The sequence below is a fragment of the Porites lutea genome, chromosome 6 (genome assembly GCF_958299795.1).
Source record: "Porites lutea chromosome 6, jaPorLute2.1, whole genome shotgun sequence".
Taxonomy (NCBI): Eukaryota; Metazoa; Cnidaria; class Anthozoa; order Scleractinia; family Poritidae; genus Porites; species Porites lutea.
Window position 1 is genome coordinate 22,603,123 of NC_133206.1, and position 19,389 is coordinate 22,622,511.

At 40.5% G+C, this 19,389-nt stretch overlaps 2 protein-coding genes and 1 pseudogene across 2 annotated transcripts; all 3 read left to right on the forward strand.

Annotated features, from left to right (window-relative positions):
* Window positions 1-2,726: 2,726 nt before the first annotated feature.
* Window positions 2,727-3,572, forward strand: LOC140942029 (uncharacterized). Its single transcript, XM_073391021.1, has one exon. It carries the CDS (start codon window positions 2,850-2,852, stop codon window positions 3,570-3,572), a length of 723 nt encoding a protein of 240 aa, XP_073247122.1. The 5' UTR covers window positions 2,727-2,849.
* Window positions 3,573-4,048: 476 nt separating this feature from the next.
* LOC140942030 (uncharacterized) lies at window positions 4,049-7,851 on the forward strand (annotated as a pseudogene).
* Window positions 7,852-11,331: 3,480 nt separating this feature from the next.
* Window positions 11,332-16,935, forward strand: LOC140941056 (uncharacterized). Its single transcript, XM_073390015.1, has 4 exons — window positions 11,332-11,563; window positions 12,379-14,143; window positions 14,996-15,222; window positions 16,082-16,935. Exons 1-4 carry the CDS (start codon window positions 11,338-11,340, stop codon window positions 16,741-16,743), a joined length of 2,880 nt encoding a protein of 959 aa, XP_073246116.1. The 5' UTR covers window positions 11,332-11,337; the 3' UTR covers window positions 16,744-16,935.
* Window positions 16,936-19,389: the final 2,454 nt, after the last annotated feature.

The window sequence follows — 19,389 nt, forward strand, 5'->3', positions numbered from 1 at the left end:
GCATTGTCATTTAAATAGGAATCAATAGAGCATTTTCCCGACTTTATAAAGCCATAAAATTCATCTGTTCGGCCCTTTGGCCCTTTCACAAACCCAAATGACAGATTACCCTACCCTTTCATATACTTAAACGTGTAAAATGCCTACCCTTTCATATAACTGAAGCCTGAAAAAGATACCTCTTTCGAGCGGAGCCTCCCCGTATAGTCCACTAAGGGAGTTCCCCCCGGGCGTCAATATTACGCACGTATAAAAATATAATTAGTAACAGGTGACACTACAGCTGCCCCCTCTTTGTATGTTCAAGTATGTTGTCGGTCAATAGTATTCTTGGTCGCTGTGTAGCTCTTTCAAACATACCGATTAATGATGAAGATTTCCACACATATCAAGTTGGAATTTTTCACTATTTCTCTTTTATTTTTTACGTACAGTTCATTTTATTAGCCGGAAAATAAGCCTTAGAAATTAAAACGTTTTTTCAATTCGCGCTCGCGCTTTTTATTCAACTTTATAAAAGGACATCTGTGAGCAGAGAATACGTCAGCACAGAATTTGATTGTCGGTGAATTTCTGTAATCGTCCATCGTTCTGTTAGTGATAAGCTAGCCGTTGATTCACTCGTCCTGCTTGTTTGTGGACTGAGTCTTATTTCCGCAAAGAGAGAGAAAGAGTGTCTGACAATTGTTTCCAATCAAAGATTTGTAAATAATAAACTCTTCCAAGTGTTTATACATACACAGTTATACACACCTTATATATAACTTCATCCGCTCTTAACGAGTGTCTCGATCCATTATACAGCTGCTCGACAGGTCACTGATAACACGCCCGTGAACACAAAAGAGTATCGAAGCAGGACTGTACAATATAAGTGTCACAAAATCAACGTACGCGGTCCCCTCGGGGATATTCTTTTTTACGTCATCCTAACCATCTCTTATTTGAGGCAGGTATTTGAGGTGTGAGGGGGGATTTTTTCTGGCATACTGACAGTATTTTTCAACTGTAATTACTTTTTTATATATACGCGCGAGCTACTTAGGATGCCTCCCCGGGATATTCCCTTTTCTGTGCGAAATCCCTGACAATGAACAGAAGGGGCAATAGAATGGTCTATTGAAAAATGGCGAGTCTCACCAAATATTAATCGATCGAGTCTCGAACTTTGTTGACATTTGTAATTATAAGTTTTGAAATTCGGAGCTAGGCTAATGACACGTCCTAGCCCATCCCCTTAACCAAATAAAGGACCACTTTCCTGGAGGTTATTTTTAGAAACTGAAAGATTCTAAGTCTCTAAAGTTTTTTTTTTCAGATGAAAAACATCTGTAAATATTGGGAATTAGGGTGCCGATATGTTTAGTTTTTGAAGCAGATGTATGTTTGTTCAGGAAAATAATGCAATGGGATGGCTGCGATGTTCTCAGAATAGATTACTGGTAACTAATTCAAGTTTGACGCTGTTTGACTGACCTTTGAAGCCCTTTGAATTAAGCCTTCCAAGTCCCAAGTCAGCTAATCAATCTATCCCATGGCAGTGAAATATATCTTTCAGAAAAGAAAGCGAAAATAGTCAGTTTCAAGCACGCACTGGAGGTCATCAAATGTTTATCAGCTTAAGCAGAGTTAAATTGTTTTGGGAGTGAAAATTGATAACCACTAATATAGTTTCAATACAATCTGAACAGACGAAATATATGAATTACTTTCAACACTTATTCGAAAACCGGCGTTTAAATTGACTTGGAGTGCAAATCACAACTCAATATTAAGTCATAAATGAGTCAAGGTATATTTAGATTTCGCGAAAGAGGTTGTAATACCGGAAGTGGTTACGCCTGATGTTGATTCCTGGATTTAGCTCAAACGGGGAATCTTGGTTGGATGAACTGCGTGTAATTATTGCTTGATAAAACCTAACTAAAATACAAAATAATTTCTGTTAAACTGAGGCTCATCATTCACTGACTGCATGGAGAATTACTGCGCTTCTCTTAAACAAGCGAAGTCTGAAGTTCAAAAGCCAACTGACGTTTGCGTCACTGTTTGCGTTTTTCGCCGCCGTCAATCATCTTAGAGGGTGTTCACATGAGAAAACTCGTACCGGCGCGAGTTTCATACTGCGATGACTTCTTTTTGATTTCGTATCGCGTTTACACGTTGACTGGGTCATTTCATATCTCGTTATTTGAAGGTACACTTCATGTTGATAACATACACGTGTGATTCAAAATCGAAAAACATAGCGCATAGGCTACCCGTTCCAGTCTAACGGCAGACCGATTTTACACTGAAACGGGTGGTTGTTTCGCGTTTACACGATACCGTTGCGAAATTTCGTACCGGGCTGACTCGCGCTGGCCCGACATTTTGTGGTGGTATCATGTAAACAAATATAGAGCTATGAGAGGGACCCCGAATGAACTCGCACCGGCGCGGAAGTCTCCTCGGTGTCATGTCAACACCCCCCTTAGCGGACCTCTTAGGAAACAGAATTTTACTTCAACGGGTTCAAAAGGTCATGGTTTGTAATAATAATAATAATAATAATAATAATTTAATTCTTATATTGCGCGCTTTCCATGAAATGATCAAGCGTGCATTACATGATTTCTATCTATAATAATTTGATACAGAGTATTAATTATTTAAAATATACTATGATAAAATTATAATATACAACATATGTTAAGATACTATCAAAATATCTGCGGTACGAAGTTTAGCAGATATTTGTTTTCTGCACGTTCTGAATTTGGTATTTTCATTGTGTTTTTCAATGAAGTGTTCAGTAGTTACGTAATACGTGTTAATTGCGTTTCATATATAAGTTGTTGTCAGTCAGCATGTTCTTCCTTCGGGTCTGCAACGCCACACGCTACAACACTGTTCTGTTTAACATGAGTGACGCGGAGGACAGCAATGTTCGTTCTCGTCCGAACCCTGAAGTCGTAGATCCTTCTACTGGCGCTGCTATACAGGCTGCCGTTACTCGTTCTATAGGTTCTTTAACCGACAACCTTACACAGGTCATTGAATCTCGGCTTACCGATTTTGCCAAGCGTTTTTCAGAGGAAAACAGTTCGTCCGTTGAGCAAGCTGTTAAGAAGGCGCGTCGCGAGCAATACACGTGCAAGAGAAAGGGTAACCAGCAGCAGTTAGACCATTCCCTCCAGGTGCTGGACAAGCTAGACGAAGCTTCCGACGCACTGAAGCACAAATCCTATGAAAAAGCTAAGGCTGCTTTGGAGTCAGGTACGGAATTAGTGTCCAAGCGTGTTAAAGCAATAAAGCTAGCCGACAAGAGCGAGTTTGGATGGGCGACTGTCAATGAGTATCTATCCGACGAACTCTCCTCTGACTCAGATGATGAGAAGAGAATTTACCGGGCCGAGAGGAGAGCTGAGAGAAAGGTCACTAAGGAAAAACGTCGTCGTGCCCGTTCTGGCGACAAAGGCAGTGGCTCCGCCTCTACTTCTCGGGCGACTTCGTCAAGATACGTATCCAGCGATTGGTTTCACGCCCGGAGGCTAGACCAGCGCGTCGTTTGGGCCCCTGTTTTAAGATAAGTACCCAGCACTTTTTCGCTTTACTATCTTTGTTTCTTTCTTCGTCGATTATGGCGTTACCGCACAGGCCATAATCCAATATTCTCAGTGATTTGCTGCATTTGTGTTTATATTTATATAGGTTAGTGCAGAATATCAAAATATCTGCGGTACGAAGTTTAGCAGATATTTGTTTTCTGTACGTTCTGAATTTGGTATTTTCATTGTGTTTTTCAATGAAGTGTTCAGTAGTTACGTAATACGTGTTAATTGCGTTTCATATATAAGTTGTTGTCAGTCAGTATGTTCTTCCTTCGGGTCTGCAACGCTACACGCTACAACACTGTTCTTTTATTTTTATGTTATGGATTTTATTTTCATGTTTTTCTGTATGTGTTCCCCTTTTTTCAGTGCGGGGATTTTGGTCATTTGAGTCCACGTGCTTGAAGCCTGCGGATTCTTCGAAGAGTAGCTCTCGACGCGTTTGACTAGATGGCGACTCGTCGACCTGTGATGAAGTTGAGTGTGATTTAATTCATTTATTGTCTTGTTGTGGCGACGAGTTTAGTGCGAAAGGCGGAAGCAGTGGCGTGAAAGGTCGCTTGCAATCTTCGTTTAACTTTTGGGTCGAGACTTTAGATGCACCAGATTTTGTCCTTGATATGATTAGGCGCGGTTACAGATTGCCGTTTGCCGAGTACCCCTCGCAGTGCTTTTTGAAGAACAATAGATCAGCTCTTCAGCATCCGGAATTTGTCGCTGATGCTATTAGCGAGCTTTTAAGTAACGGCTGCATTGTTGAGCACGAATTCCCTCCGTATTGTGTTAATCCTTTGACAGTCGCTGTTGGGAAGAAGCTTCGCCTGGTTATCGATCTGAGACACGTAAACAATTATTTAGTAAAACCTATATTCAAGTACGAGGACTTACGATCGCTTTCTCAAGTTCTCGATGAAGGACACTGGTTTTTCTCTTGGGACCTTAAGTCCGGTTACCACCATGTCGATATTTGTCTCGACCACCAAAAGTACCTTGGTTTCGCGTGGCCTTTTTCTGGCGTCGTCAGATATTTTTCCTTTACAGTACTGCCTTTCGGGTTAAGTAGCGCTTGCTTTTGTTTTACCAAGTTAATGCGCCCGTTAGTTAGGCGTTGGCGTTCTATGGGACACAACAGTTTCATTTATTTGGACGATGGTTTCGGGAGTCGACCAGACAAATGTTCTGCCGTGGCAGCTAGCTTAATTCAACGTAAAGAGCTCTCTTCATCTGGTCTTCTTTGTAACGAGGAAAAGTCTCACTGGGATCCAGTTCAAATTGGCAAATGGCTAGGCTTCGTTATTGATACTATTTTAATGTGTTTCCGGATTCCCGAGAAGAAAGTTCTCAAGCTTAAAGGCTTGCTAGATTCTGCGATTCAGGATGGATTCTCTTCATTTCGCGAGTTAGCGAGAATAGCAGGCACTATCATTTCAGCTGCGTTAGCTGTTGGTCCAATTTCTCGTGTTTTGACCAGACAAATGTACTTCGCCATTGAAACCAGATCGGCTTGGGATGACATAATTCATTTTCCTCCGAGCCTTTTACAAGAACTGAAATTTTGGTATTGCAACATCGACTGCTTAAACGGCTATTCTATTAGGCCACCGTTAGCTATACGTATACCGTTGTATTTTCCGATGCTAGCGACGTAGCGTTCGGAGGATTTTCGGCTACTTTAGACGGCTCCGTCGTTAGCGGCATGTGGGAGAGCGAGGATATCGGCCAAAGCTCTACGTTTCGCGAGCTAAAAGCAATTTTTTACGTGTTGCTTTCTTACGTGGCTCAACTGAAACTCAAGAGAGTTAAAATCTTCACTGATAATCAGGCCGCCGCCAGAATAGTTGCTATCGGAAGCTCCAAATCTCACCTCCAGGCCCTGGCTATGGATATTTTCAATCTTTGTCTTGCCAACAGCATCGTTCTCGAAGCCCAGTGGATCCCTAGGTCTCTTAATGAAAGAGCAGATCTTCTTAGCAGATTAATTGATAAAGACGACTGGTCCATCAATCCCTCGGTATTTCGACTTGTCGACGCTAAATGAAGCCCTCACACAATTGATCGCTTTTCGTCCTATTACAATGCCCAGCTTCCGAGGTTCAACTCTAAATTTGCTTCCCCAGGTTGCAGCGGTGTGGACGCCTTGGCTCAGGATTGGCGACATGAGAATAACTGGGTTTGCCCTCCGGTGGGTGCCATTGTGCCTTCAGTTAGGGCTCTCTTGTCCTGCTCCGGTTACGGCACTTTGATCGTTCCACAATGGCCTTCGGCCTATTTTTGGCCTTTTTTGCACGACAACGCCTCCCAGTTCAAGTCTTTTGTTAAAGAAGTGTTTGAGCTTCCTTGTATTGAAGACCTCTTGCTGGAGGGTCCAGGACAGAAGCAGATTTACAAAGCGCGTCTGTCGGTGTTCAGCGGCTGCCCGAAATTTAAAATGTTAGCTTTGCGGATAGATTTTAGGTGAGCTTTCCCATTTTTGTCTCCCCTTACAGCTCATTATTGTCGGTGTTTTAGGTTTATCTTTGGCAGTGTATTTTTGCCTGATTTGGGAGCTTTGTTTTTGCCTGTTTTGGCAGCGTATTTTTGCCTGATTTGGCGGTGTATTTTTTGCCTGATTTGGCAGCGTCTTCTTGGCTCGGAGTTCGATGTCCGCTTCACCACGCAGTTTGCCTGTTTTGGCGCCGTCAGTTGGCCTTATTTTATGTTTTTTTTTTTTTTATTGGTCTACATTTGTTTTATTGAATGTTTGCTATTTTGTTGTATTTTTTACTGTTTTTTACAGCATTACTGGGCCCAGCCAGTTCGGCTTCCGTTTGTCGTTGTTTCTCATTACATGTCGTTTTTACGCTGTAGTACTGTCCGTGCTGCATGATTATGATGCAGCATCATATTTCCTACTGTATTATAATTTTAAATGTTTTGCCTTTTCCTGCGTACTTTTATTATATTTAGTAGATGTTCTCCAATCCGGGATTTGGAGCGAAGCGAATTCTTTGGCCGATCCATCCTTGCGCAAGCTTGTTCCAGACCTTCTCCATTTACAGTTTGAGTCCAAGGCTCCCTCTACCGTGCAGAAGTATAGATCTGGCTGGATCAGATGGCGTGAATGGGCAGATTCTAAGATTGGCGTTTCAGTTATTCCAGCGAAGCCACTGCACATTGCTCACTTTATCAGCGAAATTACTGCTGTTTCTATTTCTAATAATACGGGGATATCTCCTATAGAGTCAGTTGTTTATGGTATTAAGTGGGGTCATAGTCTGGCCGGTATCGTAGAATGCCCTACTGGTCACCCCCTTGTTAAGTCGTCCTTGGAGGGTGCAAGAAGGAAGCTTGCTCGTCCTGTTCAACCCAAAGAGCCTTTATCCGTTGACACAGTTTTAAGGATCGCTGAATATTATATTTCTAGTAGTTCGCTTGCCGTTATTCGTTTTCTTTTCGTCCTCTTGGTTGGCTTTGCTGGGTTTTTTCGTATGGACGAAATTCGCAATTTGACAGTTAGAGATGTCTCTATTTTCAACGAGTACATGTCAGTTTTTATTCCTAAACGCAAAAATGATCAGTATAGAGAAGGGCATACGTCCTTTCTAGCTAGGTCTCACAAGGCTACTTACCCAGTTTCTATCACCGAAAGGTTACTAAGTTTTTCCCTTCAACTTGTGAGTCATCTTCGCCCCTCGTTAGGCGAATCGTTAAAACTAAGTCTAGGGAGTGTTTTCATGCTTCTAGAGGAGTTTCATATTCAACGCTAAGAGATGAATTTAAGAAATTTGTTAAACCATTTGTAGGTGACATTGCTCTTTACGGCACGCACAGTATAAAGTCTGGTGCCGCCTCAAATCCTGCTTGTCGGAGTGTTTCCGCTGATCTGCGAGATATGCATGCTGGCTGGAAATGTGCCACTTCAAAGAACAGATACATTAAGCACACCGTTAGTGATCGCTTAAAAGTTGCTCAAACTATTGCTATTTAGTTTTCGTTTGTTTATTACAATTATTTAGTTTATTAGTAGTCTTGGCGGGGGACTTAAGTCGTGCCTGGCCCGCCACAGATTTCCTATCCCTTTTTCCCCACGGGGTTTTTTAGGTTAGGTTTTTTCTGGCCCCCCTGGCACGGCTTACTCTATTTGACGTTTTCATTTCTATTTTGTACTAGTTGTTTGCATTTTCTTTAATAAAGTGGCGTTATGGCGTTACCGCACAGGCCATAATCCAATATTCTCAGTGATTTGCTGCATTTGTGTTTATATTTATATAGGTTAGTGCAGAATAGTAATTATCGTGATTAAAATTAATAAATTAATAAAAAGCTTCCCTAAAAAGGTGCGTTTTCAGATGACACTTAAAAATCCCTAGATCTGTAATAGAACGAATCTCACGCGTGATACATTCCAAAGGGCCGCAGCTGCGACCTGGAATGATCTGTGTCCTAATGTAACCCTACTTCTATAGGTTGGCGTTGCAAGTAACAAATCATCCGAGGAAGATCTTAAATTATAATTCCCTGATCTTTTAATTGACAAAAGTTCTCTTAAATACGTTGGCGCGAATCCATGGATGGGCTTAAAAACAAATAGTATAATCTTAAAACTATTAAATGTGTTGCCTAACCGGTAGCCAGTGCCGCTCGTACAGCAACGGCGTTATGCGACAGTAGCGTGGCGCGCGACAAACTAGTCTTGCTGCGGCATTTAAAACGCGCTGAACCTTATTCAGGTGAGAAGCTGGCAAGCCATATAAAAGACTATTACAATAATCTACGCGCGAGGTAACAAACGCATGTACGAGGGCTTTAGTGGTATCTGTACTTAAAAACCTTTGTGATTCGTGGATTTCGATCCGTTTTGTGTGAACTATGACTGACGGCAGCGAAAAACGTAATTGTGAAGGCGGCTTTTGAGCTCCAGAGTTCGCGGGTACAGGTTTTTTCAAAGTTCCATTTTAGACCATGGAGACGGCCCTCGTAGAAAACAGTTGATACTGCCACAAGAAGAACCGGCTCCATGCGTTTTTAGCTGCGGCACCTAAACTGTGGAATGGGTTACCATCACAAATACGGAATGAGCCCAATTTTCATAGGTTTCAAGGTTTACTTAAGACCCATTTTTTTAGATTAGCTTTTTATTAGGATTTTTTAGGATTATGTATATATTATATTTTTATAGATCCATTGTTTTTTTTTATATAATATTTTTAGTTATTTTGGATAACTTATTAATGTCGATAATTTACTTTCATGTAATGCGCATTTGATCATATTTACATGTATTTTGCGTAATATAAATATTAAATTATTATTATTATCCATCCTACGAAGTGGCGACTAGTTCTTGGGCTTGCTGACTAACCGGGTGTTCTTTGGATTACCAGATTATCACTTAAAACTTAGATGTCAAACTGAGCAACAACTGAAGTTATTATTAAAAGTCAGACTCCTCCTCAGATCTCCTTCCCAGGCCTGCTCACAATTTTGCTATCCGGGAGAAAATTGAGTGGCCTTGGTCCGAGATTAGATGAGACGAAACAACACATGAAAAACTGCACGACTAACTGCTCTGAGCATGCGTGAAATGTCCCATTTACTGATACATTATACCCGCTGTCGCTTTCAGTGCAATACCAGTCATTATTACCGGTGGAATATTCAACACATTCAACAGGTCATGGTGTATTTTGTATCGGCAAAGACCACAAAAGACAGCACAAGAAATTCCACGGTAAGACGAACATAACAGATGATTTAGGACTCACTGTGGGGGATTTTATTCATAGAGGAAAATAATTTGGGCTCCAATGGAATCGAAGATTCCCTGGAGAATTGAACAACAGCAACCATTTACCACCTAAAAAATCTTGCCCCATACTGTTTTGGATACTTAAACTGTTTATTTAAGAAGATCAAAAGGGCGGCAGGTTTCAGGTAAGTTTATTTAAGTTTTCGCGACAAAAAAGAGGAAAATTTAAACAGCAAACTGTCCAAAGGGCTAAGAAGACTAAATATAACGTACACTAATTTGGTTTTTTTTGCGAAGAATTACTGCCTAACAAATATCCAAACAATCCAGATCGAATTCACCGTGTAATTCTCACATGTCATGCCATAAACAGAAAGTAAGTGATCGTAATACTATTCCCGTTCTTTATGTCCTTTCTCTAGTCTACTAGCTAACTGCGAGAGGGAAATGAATTTTGTATGACTATAATCGAGTTTTTATTAGAAATGACTACTTAACAACACTAACAATACTATACTTATTTTTATATTTTTAAGTTCTCCTTTGCAAAGGTAAACCGGTATGTAAGAGAATACCGTGTGTTTATGTTTACGAAGCAAAAGCGTCAGTGAGTGATAAACTTTCCTCTTATATCTTCTGCCAAATCAGAAATCATATCAAGCAAAAACCAGCGAGCATCTAGCGAGGGCTGATTTCGCTCAATGGGTGGGTCACGTGTACAGTACGTTTTATAGAGACTTGATGAAGACCAAACACGGCTTGAAATTGACAAATTCTCACTGATCTGGAAATTGACGATATCGAAAGTGACTTCCTTCGAGGCTTAAGACGCATTCTAATTCAATTCGACTGATCTATTCCGAATCATATTAGGTACAAAAGGGTGAAAAAGTGCGATTGTCACTGAGGGTTTCTTTATCTAAGAAAGAGCAATTTTTCTTTATTAACTACTATGCCTGGCAGTTGCCGTTAGAGAAAGAAGTAAGGGCAATGAAAAGAGCTCAGAATAGATGAAGCTCTTAATTAAATTGTTTGTTTTTTTTTTTGCTGTATAGTTACAGAGAATTTTATGACCTGGGATACTTCCATTTAGATGAGAAAACCGGAAATACCAGATAACTTGGGCTGAGTGCAGTATTTCCACTCTTTTTAGTCTGTAATATTTTGACATACTTTGCCTGCTTCGCAGACGTAATTTACCCGGTTAGTAAGGCGTCTGCGAAGCTACGCCGAAATCCTTGTTCTGGGCCCCAACAGAGTAAACGAATTATCGGATTATGTGTTTCGAATTTCCTTTCAACCTGACTGGAAATTCGGCAATTGCATCTTTAACAGGCCAATCATGGTGCGTGCTCAAATCCTCAGTTAGCCTGCAGTGCAGGCGTTTTCTTCGCGAAAGCGCCATCTTGAAGCTCGAAGAGAGAGGAGAAAACGGGGCTAGTCAAAAGGAGCGGGGTAGCCCTATCACCTACCCTAAGGGTTACTATTTTTACACTCCCTAATCTTTCTCCGTCATAACATCAAAGATGGCGGTTACAACAGTACGAATATTAACAAGCAGCTTTCGCCCGCCCAAAATACGCCTACACGGCAGGCTAATCCTCAGTGCTACACAGCTGGGGGACTCAGAACAAGGATTTCGGCGCTTTTTCGCAGGCGGACCTAACCAGAGTTTAGTTTCGTGTGTGGTGTAGGCTAGTCGTTTTCCCACCTCGTCAAATTTTATAGTTCTATATGTTCATGCACAAGATTTCCACGCGGATGGTGTGTGTTAATGATAGGCACCCCATCTGGAAAACTGCCCACCTACCCCTCCCTTAAGTCAACATTAACACTTAGTTCTCACTTAGGGCAAAATGTTGGCTTAGGGGAGGGGTAGGTGGGCAGTTTCCCTGAAACGTATAATAATCCGAAAATGGGAGACCTGGATGACATGTGGAGGGCGGAGGTTGTGCGGAATAAACCACATAAGTTGACAGGGTTCCTTTTTATTTTTTCGAAAGGCGCCGAAAAATCATGCTGCCCTCGACCAAGCGGAATTTGGTGCTAGGAGTCTTCCTAGTGATTGTCACTCTCGTAGTACTGTACTCTTACTGTAATGGCAGCTCTGTTTGCTACACGTTTCCTTTCTTCAGTGGACTGGAACGGGACAGGCTAGTTAAACCGGAAGTAGTGGTAACTTCCGTTATTGTACAGACCAAGCGGCCATTTGATCTAGGAAGATTTTCTGAAAAGTCAAAAGGTATGAAGTTGTTTATGTGTAGAAAGCACCCTGTGGTCACAGCAACCTTTCTTCTACCCTTTGGATCTTAAGCCACTGTAAAATGGGTGATAATACGTGAAATTTGTTTTGCAACTGCTGTAAAACGAATTGAGAACTGTGATCTTGCTCTTTTTACCACGAGACCCTCGTTCAAACCTATCTTGCAACAATTCAGGTGGTTGAAGTTGCTGGAATACTAACTTCTGATTTGATAAAATTACGCGGTAGTCACTCCATACACGGGATTTACGTCACTTGCTAGGGCCAGTAAAACATGTACAGATTTTGTTGAAAAAAGGAGAACTACTTTCCTACTTCCTGCAACAACTTGATTTGTATCAGGACAGGTGTGATTCGTGTGTGGTAAAACGCACAACATCGCTATTCCACTCGTTTTTCAACAGTTATAATATTTGCACTTTCTGTCAAACCGATTGACCGTACCTTTAGCTGAGAGGAGGCAATGTTGTAGTAATTTTTATATCTCAGATAAATCTTCACCATTCTTTAAATGTGTCCAATTCTAAGATATATTTTATTTCATTCACATATTTATTTTATTTTTATTCATTATTATTGTTGTTATTGCGCTTTTTGTGAAGATGAACTAGATAGAGTTAACCTCACTATCTCCTTTTCACTTGAAAATAAACGGTTATTGAGATTGTTATTGTCGGCTCTATTGAATTGTGGGAGAGGGAGGAGCGTTCGTAGACGCTGTCAAAAGTAAAGCAGTTCAGTCTGTCTTTTAAGATATTCTTGCTAACAGAAGCGCATCACCAAAACTTTCGCAGGTAAACATGGCGAGTCCAACGTAAAACAAAGTGAGCAGTTCATTGAGGAATTTCATATCAACGACGAGAAAAAGACGAAGAACGTGACAGAGGAAGCGGAGAAGCTTCATTTCGATCACAACAAAACCTTTGTTATTCAAGAGGAAAGAAAAAATAACAAAACACAGGAAAAGACAACTTCTGAACGCCAAAAACACCTCCTTCCACCTTCAGACATTGTGGGAAAGGTAGCGGAAGAAATTCTACGGAAGGCAAACGTTTCAGAAGAGGAAGCCAATAGAGAACTTATTCGAGTGGAGAAAGTCGACGAAATTGTTGACAATAAAAGGCATAGACAAGAGAATGCTTTGCTAAGAAAAGTGAAGGAGTCGAGGAGGGCGGGCGGGAATAAAGCGGAGAAAAAACTAGTGCGAGTTGAAAGAGTTGACTTAACTGATGAAGAAGAAGAGGAATATAAATATCAATCAGAAAAAGGAGTTACAGAATCTTATAATACATCTGTTGATAGTGCCGCTACAAGATCGAGAAGAAAAGAATTCATTACAGAACCAAAATACGAGAATTTGGAATTGGCTCATGCAAGAAGATTAGGGATTTTAAATGCAACAAGCAATATTCCAAGTTTGCAGAGTGAGAAAAACAAAACTCGCAATTTTTCAACTAACACCGCAGCAAATAATGAGCCTCTTAGCACGCCTCCGCCATTCTTTGCGAATTTCTTGAATATAAGCGCAAGAGAAAGAGAAATGTTTGTTCTCCTTCATAACTTCACGAAGGAGAGTAAGCCGCTTGAGCCTCTTGATGGACGAGAGAATAAAATTGTTGTTCATGAAAATGGTGCCGAAAAAGAAAACCTCACAGTGATAAGAGACATGAAGACATCATCTGCGCATGTACAGAACGTTGATGTTCGCGAGAAAAGGAATCTTGGGGAAGCCAGTCTACTTGATACTCTAGTGGCAAAGCTGCACAATGTTTCAAGTGAAAGGCAAACCATTCCAAGAGAACAAAACACGTCTGAAATATCTGACGAGTCTTTAAATTTAACTGCTATTCTGGCAAAAATAACTGGCAAAGGTCTTGAGATCAAATACAGAGACACACCCGTTTCAGATAACACTGCGCTCTTGGTCAAATTTCTAAAGGAGGGCAGTCGTTATCGACTACGCATGCCCCATAATGTCACTGTTGGAAAGTTAGACGATGACAGCAGTCAAATTGCTACTAAGCTACAAAGCGATAAAAAAGAGTCGAAAGAGTCTTCTTTTGATCTGAAAAACGTTCTTTTAGATTTAACAAAGAAAATAAACTTGAACTTTCGTAGTAATCTCTCTGAAATGACAAAGGACAAAGACCATAAAGCTGATCTTCAGATGTTAAAACTACTGTTACACCGTAGTGACTCGCAAGATCTTGGCACTTTCAACTTGAGCAAAGTTTTAAAAGAAATAGCGAGCAATTCCCTCAAGAACATCTTAGCTGCTCTGCAACCAATTAAAGTCAAGCGTGACAAAGATGACGATGATCTGGAGACGAGTGGGACCAAGTCTGATTTGGAAATATTTAGACCTACTACAGATGAACTGGAATCTAGTACAAAAGAACATAGCCCTTCGGATGGTAATAAACAACCGTCTTCAACACATGCGTTATTAAACACGACGAGCTCTTCGACAAGTTTCGGCGAGGAATCTAGAAAAAAGGGTCTTTCGTTCATAAGTGGAAGAAGGGCGGAAGAATTTGAGAACGAAACATCTGAAAAAAGGTTTGTTTAAATTTTCTTAAAATCCCGCTCTTTTCCGGGGGGAACTCCCATATGAAAGGGGCGGGGTTGCTCTGTGTCTCGCTTAGGGGTGTAAATTTCGGATTTTGGTCTCACTTAGGGTGTTCTGGTCAAAACACCATTATATTTAGCCTTAAGGGTCTCTTTTAGGATTGCGCGCGAAGAAATATTAAACAATTATATATTGTCATATTTATTCGATTCATGTAATCAAAGTTTAGAATGGTCTTTTTTAGGGGTCAAAAGAAGGTTGGGCCACGCCTAGATTGGTCTCCTTTAAGGGTTTAACTCAAAATTTCTGACGAGCATCCCCGCCCATTTCATATGGGAGTCCCTCACCGTGCTCTTTATTGTAGCACGTACATACCACAAAAAATCAAAGAAACTTGTACAGAACATAAAATATGAACGTTCACATTATACCTCACATATTGATTGAATCACTGCTGCTGAAAGATTGTTTATTCAACACTAAGCCATACAAGTAAGCCATAATGATCGAGTACACTAGCTGACAAAACAAACAAACACAGTTTATTTACGGTCTTTTATAGAACGAAGTTGCGGACCATTTGTTTTAAATTCAAATCTTATTTTTCATTGAAACAAACCTAAGTTGCAAATGTTAAGAAAGCCAACACCATGAGAAAGAGGTAGAAAAAAACAAACTCCAAGGACCAGGTGCGTCGTAAAACCTGTTGATACAAATCCAACGTTAGTACTACAACATCCAACATGAGACCGAACGGAAACGACGATAGAAACAAACTTTTGAGCGACCAAAACTAAAATATTTTTCAGTAGTAAGCCTGCATGTCTTTATTCTCATTACAGTCAAGGGTCAGAGGACAAAAAGAACCAAATTGTTCCATCAAAGCCGAAGAAACAACGCGTGCGATTGAAACGGGCAACAAATGGACTTTTGAAGTTTGACAAAGTCGGTTGTCAGGAACTGGATCCAAAAGTCTTACTGTATAATCGTATTTTCAAGACTGGAAGTTCCACTACTGAATCTATTATTACAAACTCGAGTTCATCCATGAATTATGGCTACAAAATAGGTGAGATTCATGCAAAGTCACCGGCAGAAAAAGATCGGAAAATATTTTCTAATCACGACGCAGCTAATATATCGACAAATAATCAGAGTGAAAACAAACCTAACCTACCGAACTTACGGGCTTTTAACAACTAACCAATCTTCTTACCTAAAGCAAGAAATTAAATTTAAGAGAAACCTAACTGGCACTGATTCATTCATTTACCCACTTTTTCATTCATTCATTTATTCACTTTTTCATTCATTCATGCACTCATTCATTTCTTCCTTCCTTCCTTCCTTCCTTCATTCATTCATTCGTTTGTTTATTCATCGTTCTCTCCCGCTCTCATTCACTTTTCTCTTTTATATACAGACATGCTTTCATGTTTCTTAACAAACCTTTATGACTTGTTTAACCAAAGAATTTCAAACTTATTTTTTACCAAACATTAACTTACTTACTACAGTGTTACTAAAGATAAACTATAGTACAACAAAATTAATAACAGTATTACCAGAAAGTGGAGTTTTAGGACACTTCGAGCCTAATGGTGAAATAAGGGGATGGAGGAGAGAAAAGGAAAAGAGGACTGAGTCCTTAGTTCTTTGCTGAAGCGACAGAGCGGTGCGAGTCGCACACCCAAATTTTGTCCTCCCTTTATATAAGTATTGAGGTCAGTATTGGCCTGCGGATACAGCTTACACTCCTCGCTCTTTGCCACTAGGCACTTCTATCGTTTCGTTTCGTCTCGGTTCCCCCCAAACGTTCCTAGCGGCGAGGAGCGAGAAGGGACGGTTGCATTTACAGGCGAAAAAGTATTGAAGGATAATAACAAGTTGTCGCTATGTTAGTCTAAGCAACATTTCTTGTTTACAAGGAACGACAGAGGACTGGTACGACAAAGGTGAGTCTGGCCCGTATCCTGGACTTATCATAAGAAAAGCCAATAAGAAACTCCTCAAACACCCGCGCATGGCTTTCGTGGCACACTTTTACTTTAGAAGCAACTTAAACTTACCGCAGGCTCACACATATATAAATCAAGTCAGAGACCCTATAAGACGACTGGTGTCCCATTATCATTATATGAGGAGTACAAACAGACCCACGGACAGAATAAAAGAATTTCTTAACTCTGGAGAAAGGAACGAATCTCTTAAGCAGTGCTTTGGACGACAGCACAAAGGATGCAGGAACAACGTAATGACAAGGTTTTTCTGCGGGAGACATTCTTACTGTCTTCGAGGAAACTGGAGGTCTTTGCAGAAGGCTAAGCATAATATAAAACGGTATTACGCGGCAGTGGGTCTATTGGAACACTATGAGGTTTATCTTCAGATTCTTTACAGGCGTTTGCCAAAGTTCTTTCGTGAAGTATCCAGTTATGACATTGGTAAATATAACCCTACTTACAGTTTTGACAATGTTCCTAAAGATCTCATTAGCGAGATCACTAAGGCCAACTGGGCCGATGCAAGGCTTTATTCGTTTGTGAAGAAACGCTTCTGGCAACAAGCTAAAGTCTGCGGTTTCAAATAATTAAGCTTTTATTTAATTTTAACAGCTATAGTTAGGTACTTGAAGCGATGCAATTTTCCTGTAAATAGTGGCTCTCGATTCTGTGCATAAAACCACTTATTTTGAAAGGTAATTTTTCTCTCCGTACTTGAGTTTTCCTGTATTTGAAGATATGGTACGCGAAATGTCTTATTCAAAATATGATGTCATTATATGAGCCCCCTCCCCTCCCCCCCTTCCGACGATCTCAAATGCTAGTCCTAAGTTGTTCTTATTTAGCATAACTTTCATAAGAAAAGAAAAGGGGTTTGTAGCAAAACAAGATCAACCTCAGCCTCACATTCACTTCCATTGTCTTCTTTTGTTCATTTGCAGCTATTTTGCACTAGTTGTTAGTAACTGTTTCATGAGTCAAGTAAAATCGCTTTAACTGTAAAATGGCCTATTCGTCTCATGGTGCGCCTTAATTATCTTATTTACTTTTCTTTAATTTATTACAAGCCTACCGGGCACTATATCTTGTTGTAGACGCATTTATCAGCTAGCTGTTTTCTTACGTCTTCCGTGAGGGTGCAGGGGCCCGTTTCTCGAAAGTCCCGGTAACTTTTCGGGCCCGAAATCAACTATTCAAATCGACATATAAAGAATAAGAGCACGGGTCCTGGCTAGCAAACTACTGCATTTTGTTTCACTAACTGATAGTTCTATCATGCTAGATGCAAAACTTTTGAAACCTCGATCTTTAATATAAACGGAGACGGCTTACCGGGCTTGTTAATTATCGGGAATTTCGAGAAACGGGCCCCAGGAATGGCGCAAAAGGCCATTCTGGTTTCAACGGACTGCACGCGTTCACACTCACCACAAAAAAAAACAAAAAAACAAGCGACTAGAGCGCTCTTCATTGAGATAAAGGCGCTAATTACCAACACATCACTGCGTCTGCGTAAGACTGACTTGCATCTTTAGATTGTGAGCAAAGCTTTAGCTCGACAAACCTTGCACTTTCTGACAAACGCAACAATGACAGAAAGGGCCACGTTCTAGCTGATTTCCTGCTACTTAAATTTCATGTTTGCTGTATCAACGCAAGAGGAAAAAATGTGAGTATTTACTTCTAAAAATTGTAACTTTTTGTAACACTAGCTATTTCAAATTAAGCACTATTCAAACAGATCGGCCAACGTATCAGTACAGCTTAGGAAAGTTGGATGATTCTGCAGTGGTATTCATTTTAGTTAAACTTTTATCCGACATATTTTTTTACATTTCGTTAGATTTGTTCTCGAGTGAGACGAGCCATGTTGCGCGTTGTCGACGTTCGAACAGCTAAGGGGGACGCGCTGGCGTAGTTTATTCCAAGTCGTCCTAGTTTACGCGGTGTTTTATAACCATTACGAAGACCCTGCTCAGATCTTAACTGGGCCCATAATGTTTAGGAGGCAAACAACATGTTGGGCGGAACACCTGATCGGACTTTAAGCTAATTGAAGGGGGAGCGACTATAAACGATTGTTGGTCCTGTACATGTCTAACTGTCGCGAGAGAATACAGGCGATTGAGAAAATGTATGCAACAGAAATCAAAAACCATAACCCTTTGAGACTCCAGGGCCTTCTAGGAGGTGACCATACAATAAACTTTGAATTGATAACTCTAGAAAATACCATAACATAGCATAATGCTCTTTGTTTGTTACCCCAAAATTTTGCATAAGCATTGTTTTCAGTTTCTCTTGGGAGTTAAAATGGCCTCAAGAGAAACTGAAAACAATGCTTATGCAAAATTTTGGGGTAACAAACAAAGAGCATTATGCTATGTTATGGTGTTTTCTGGAAGGTCAATTAGCTGGAGCTTGTTTGCAACTGAAGTACCTCTGACGTCACTGCCTGGTTGATTAGAAGTAAAGCGTTCCCTTCCGCTGGCAACTATTTTTTGTTTTTAAGGGAAATTCTGCGAAAAAAATTGTATCGTTTTCACCACCAGCATTAAACCTTCTTGTCTCGTGGTTGCAAACCAAGAATTGTTCAATTTTTATATAATGAGCGTAGTAGTGGAAAAACACAGCATGCCCAAAGCCTGCTCAGGGTATTCGCCTTCACCAGCTGTACGGCTTAAATATTTTCCCGGTTACCACTTTGACAAACATTGCCTTTATTAACAACATCGCCTCACTTTGTGAAGAGATTTGTACTTAACATGTGTGCGCAGCTGAAATTGCCGCTAAGAAAATATACAGCCTCCAAACGTTATTACTCTGCATCAGCACAGGGAGCTCTTTGTGATATACGCTGGGGAGCCTTCGAATTTGCAATGCAAATAAGCTTATTAAATGATCATTATCAGAACAGCAGAGGTCATTATTTTTATGACCTCCTTTTGCATTTTTGCCTGTTCCCTCTGGTTCAAAATCAATGGAAAAGTGTATTAAATTGGACAACGCCTTCGTTCCTCGGCCATGTTTAAAATGGTGACCGAGCGCGTAACATATCCAACACCGCCTTTGAATGGGCCTTCAAGCACCCAGGATACAGTTATTGGCCTTGAATTTGAAAATTTTTCGAGGAAAACGTGTTCCTGTATTTAATACAACCACCTGAAAAACTGTATAAAACCGCCGGAATGAGCACGCTCAGTAAAACAGAGGAGAGAAAAACGCAAAAAAGG

What these genes read in the sequence shown, in the direction of transcription:
- LOC140941056 (XM_073390015.1), top strand. Translation starts at nt 11,338, where the DNA reads ATGCTGCCCTCGACCAAGCGGAATTTGGTGCTAGGAGTCTTCCTAGTG. An exon ending in ATTTTCTGAAAAGTCAAAAG is followed by an intron (nt 11,564 to 12,378) that starts GTATGAAGTTGT and finishes AAACTTTCGCAG; the next exon opens with GTAAACATGGCGAGTCCAAC. An exon ending in AACGAAACATCTGAAAAAAG is followed by an intron (nt 14,144 to 14,995) that starts GTTTGTTTAAAT and finishes TTCTCATTACAG; the next exon opens with TCAAGGGTCAGAGGACAAAA.
- LOC140942029 (XM_073391021.1), top strand. Translation starts at nt 2,850, where the DNA reads ATGTTCTTCCTTCGGGTCTGCAACGCCACACGCTACAACACTGTTCTG.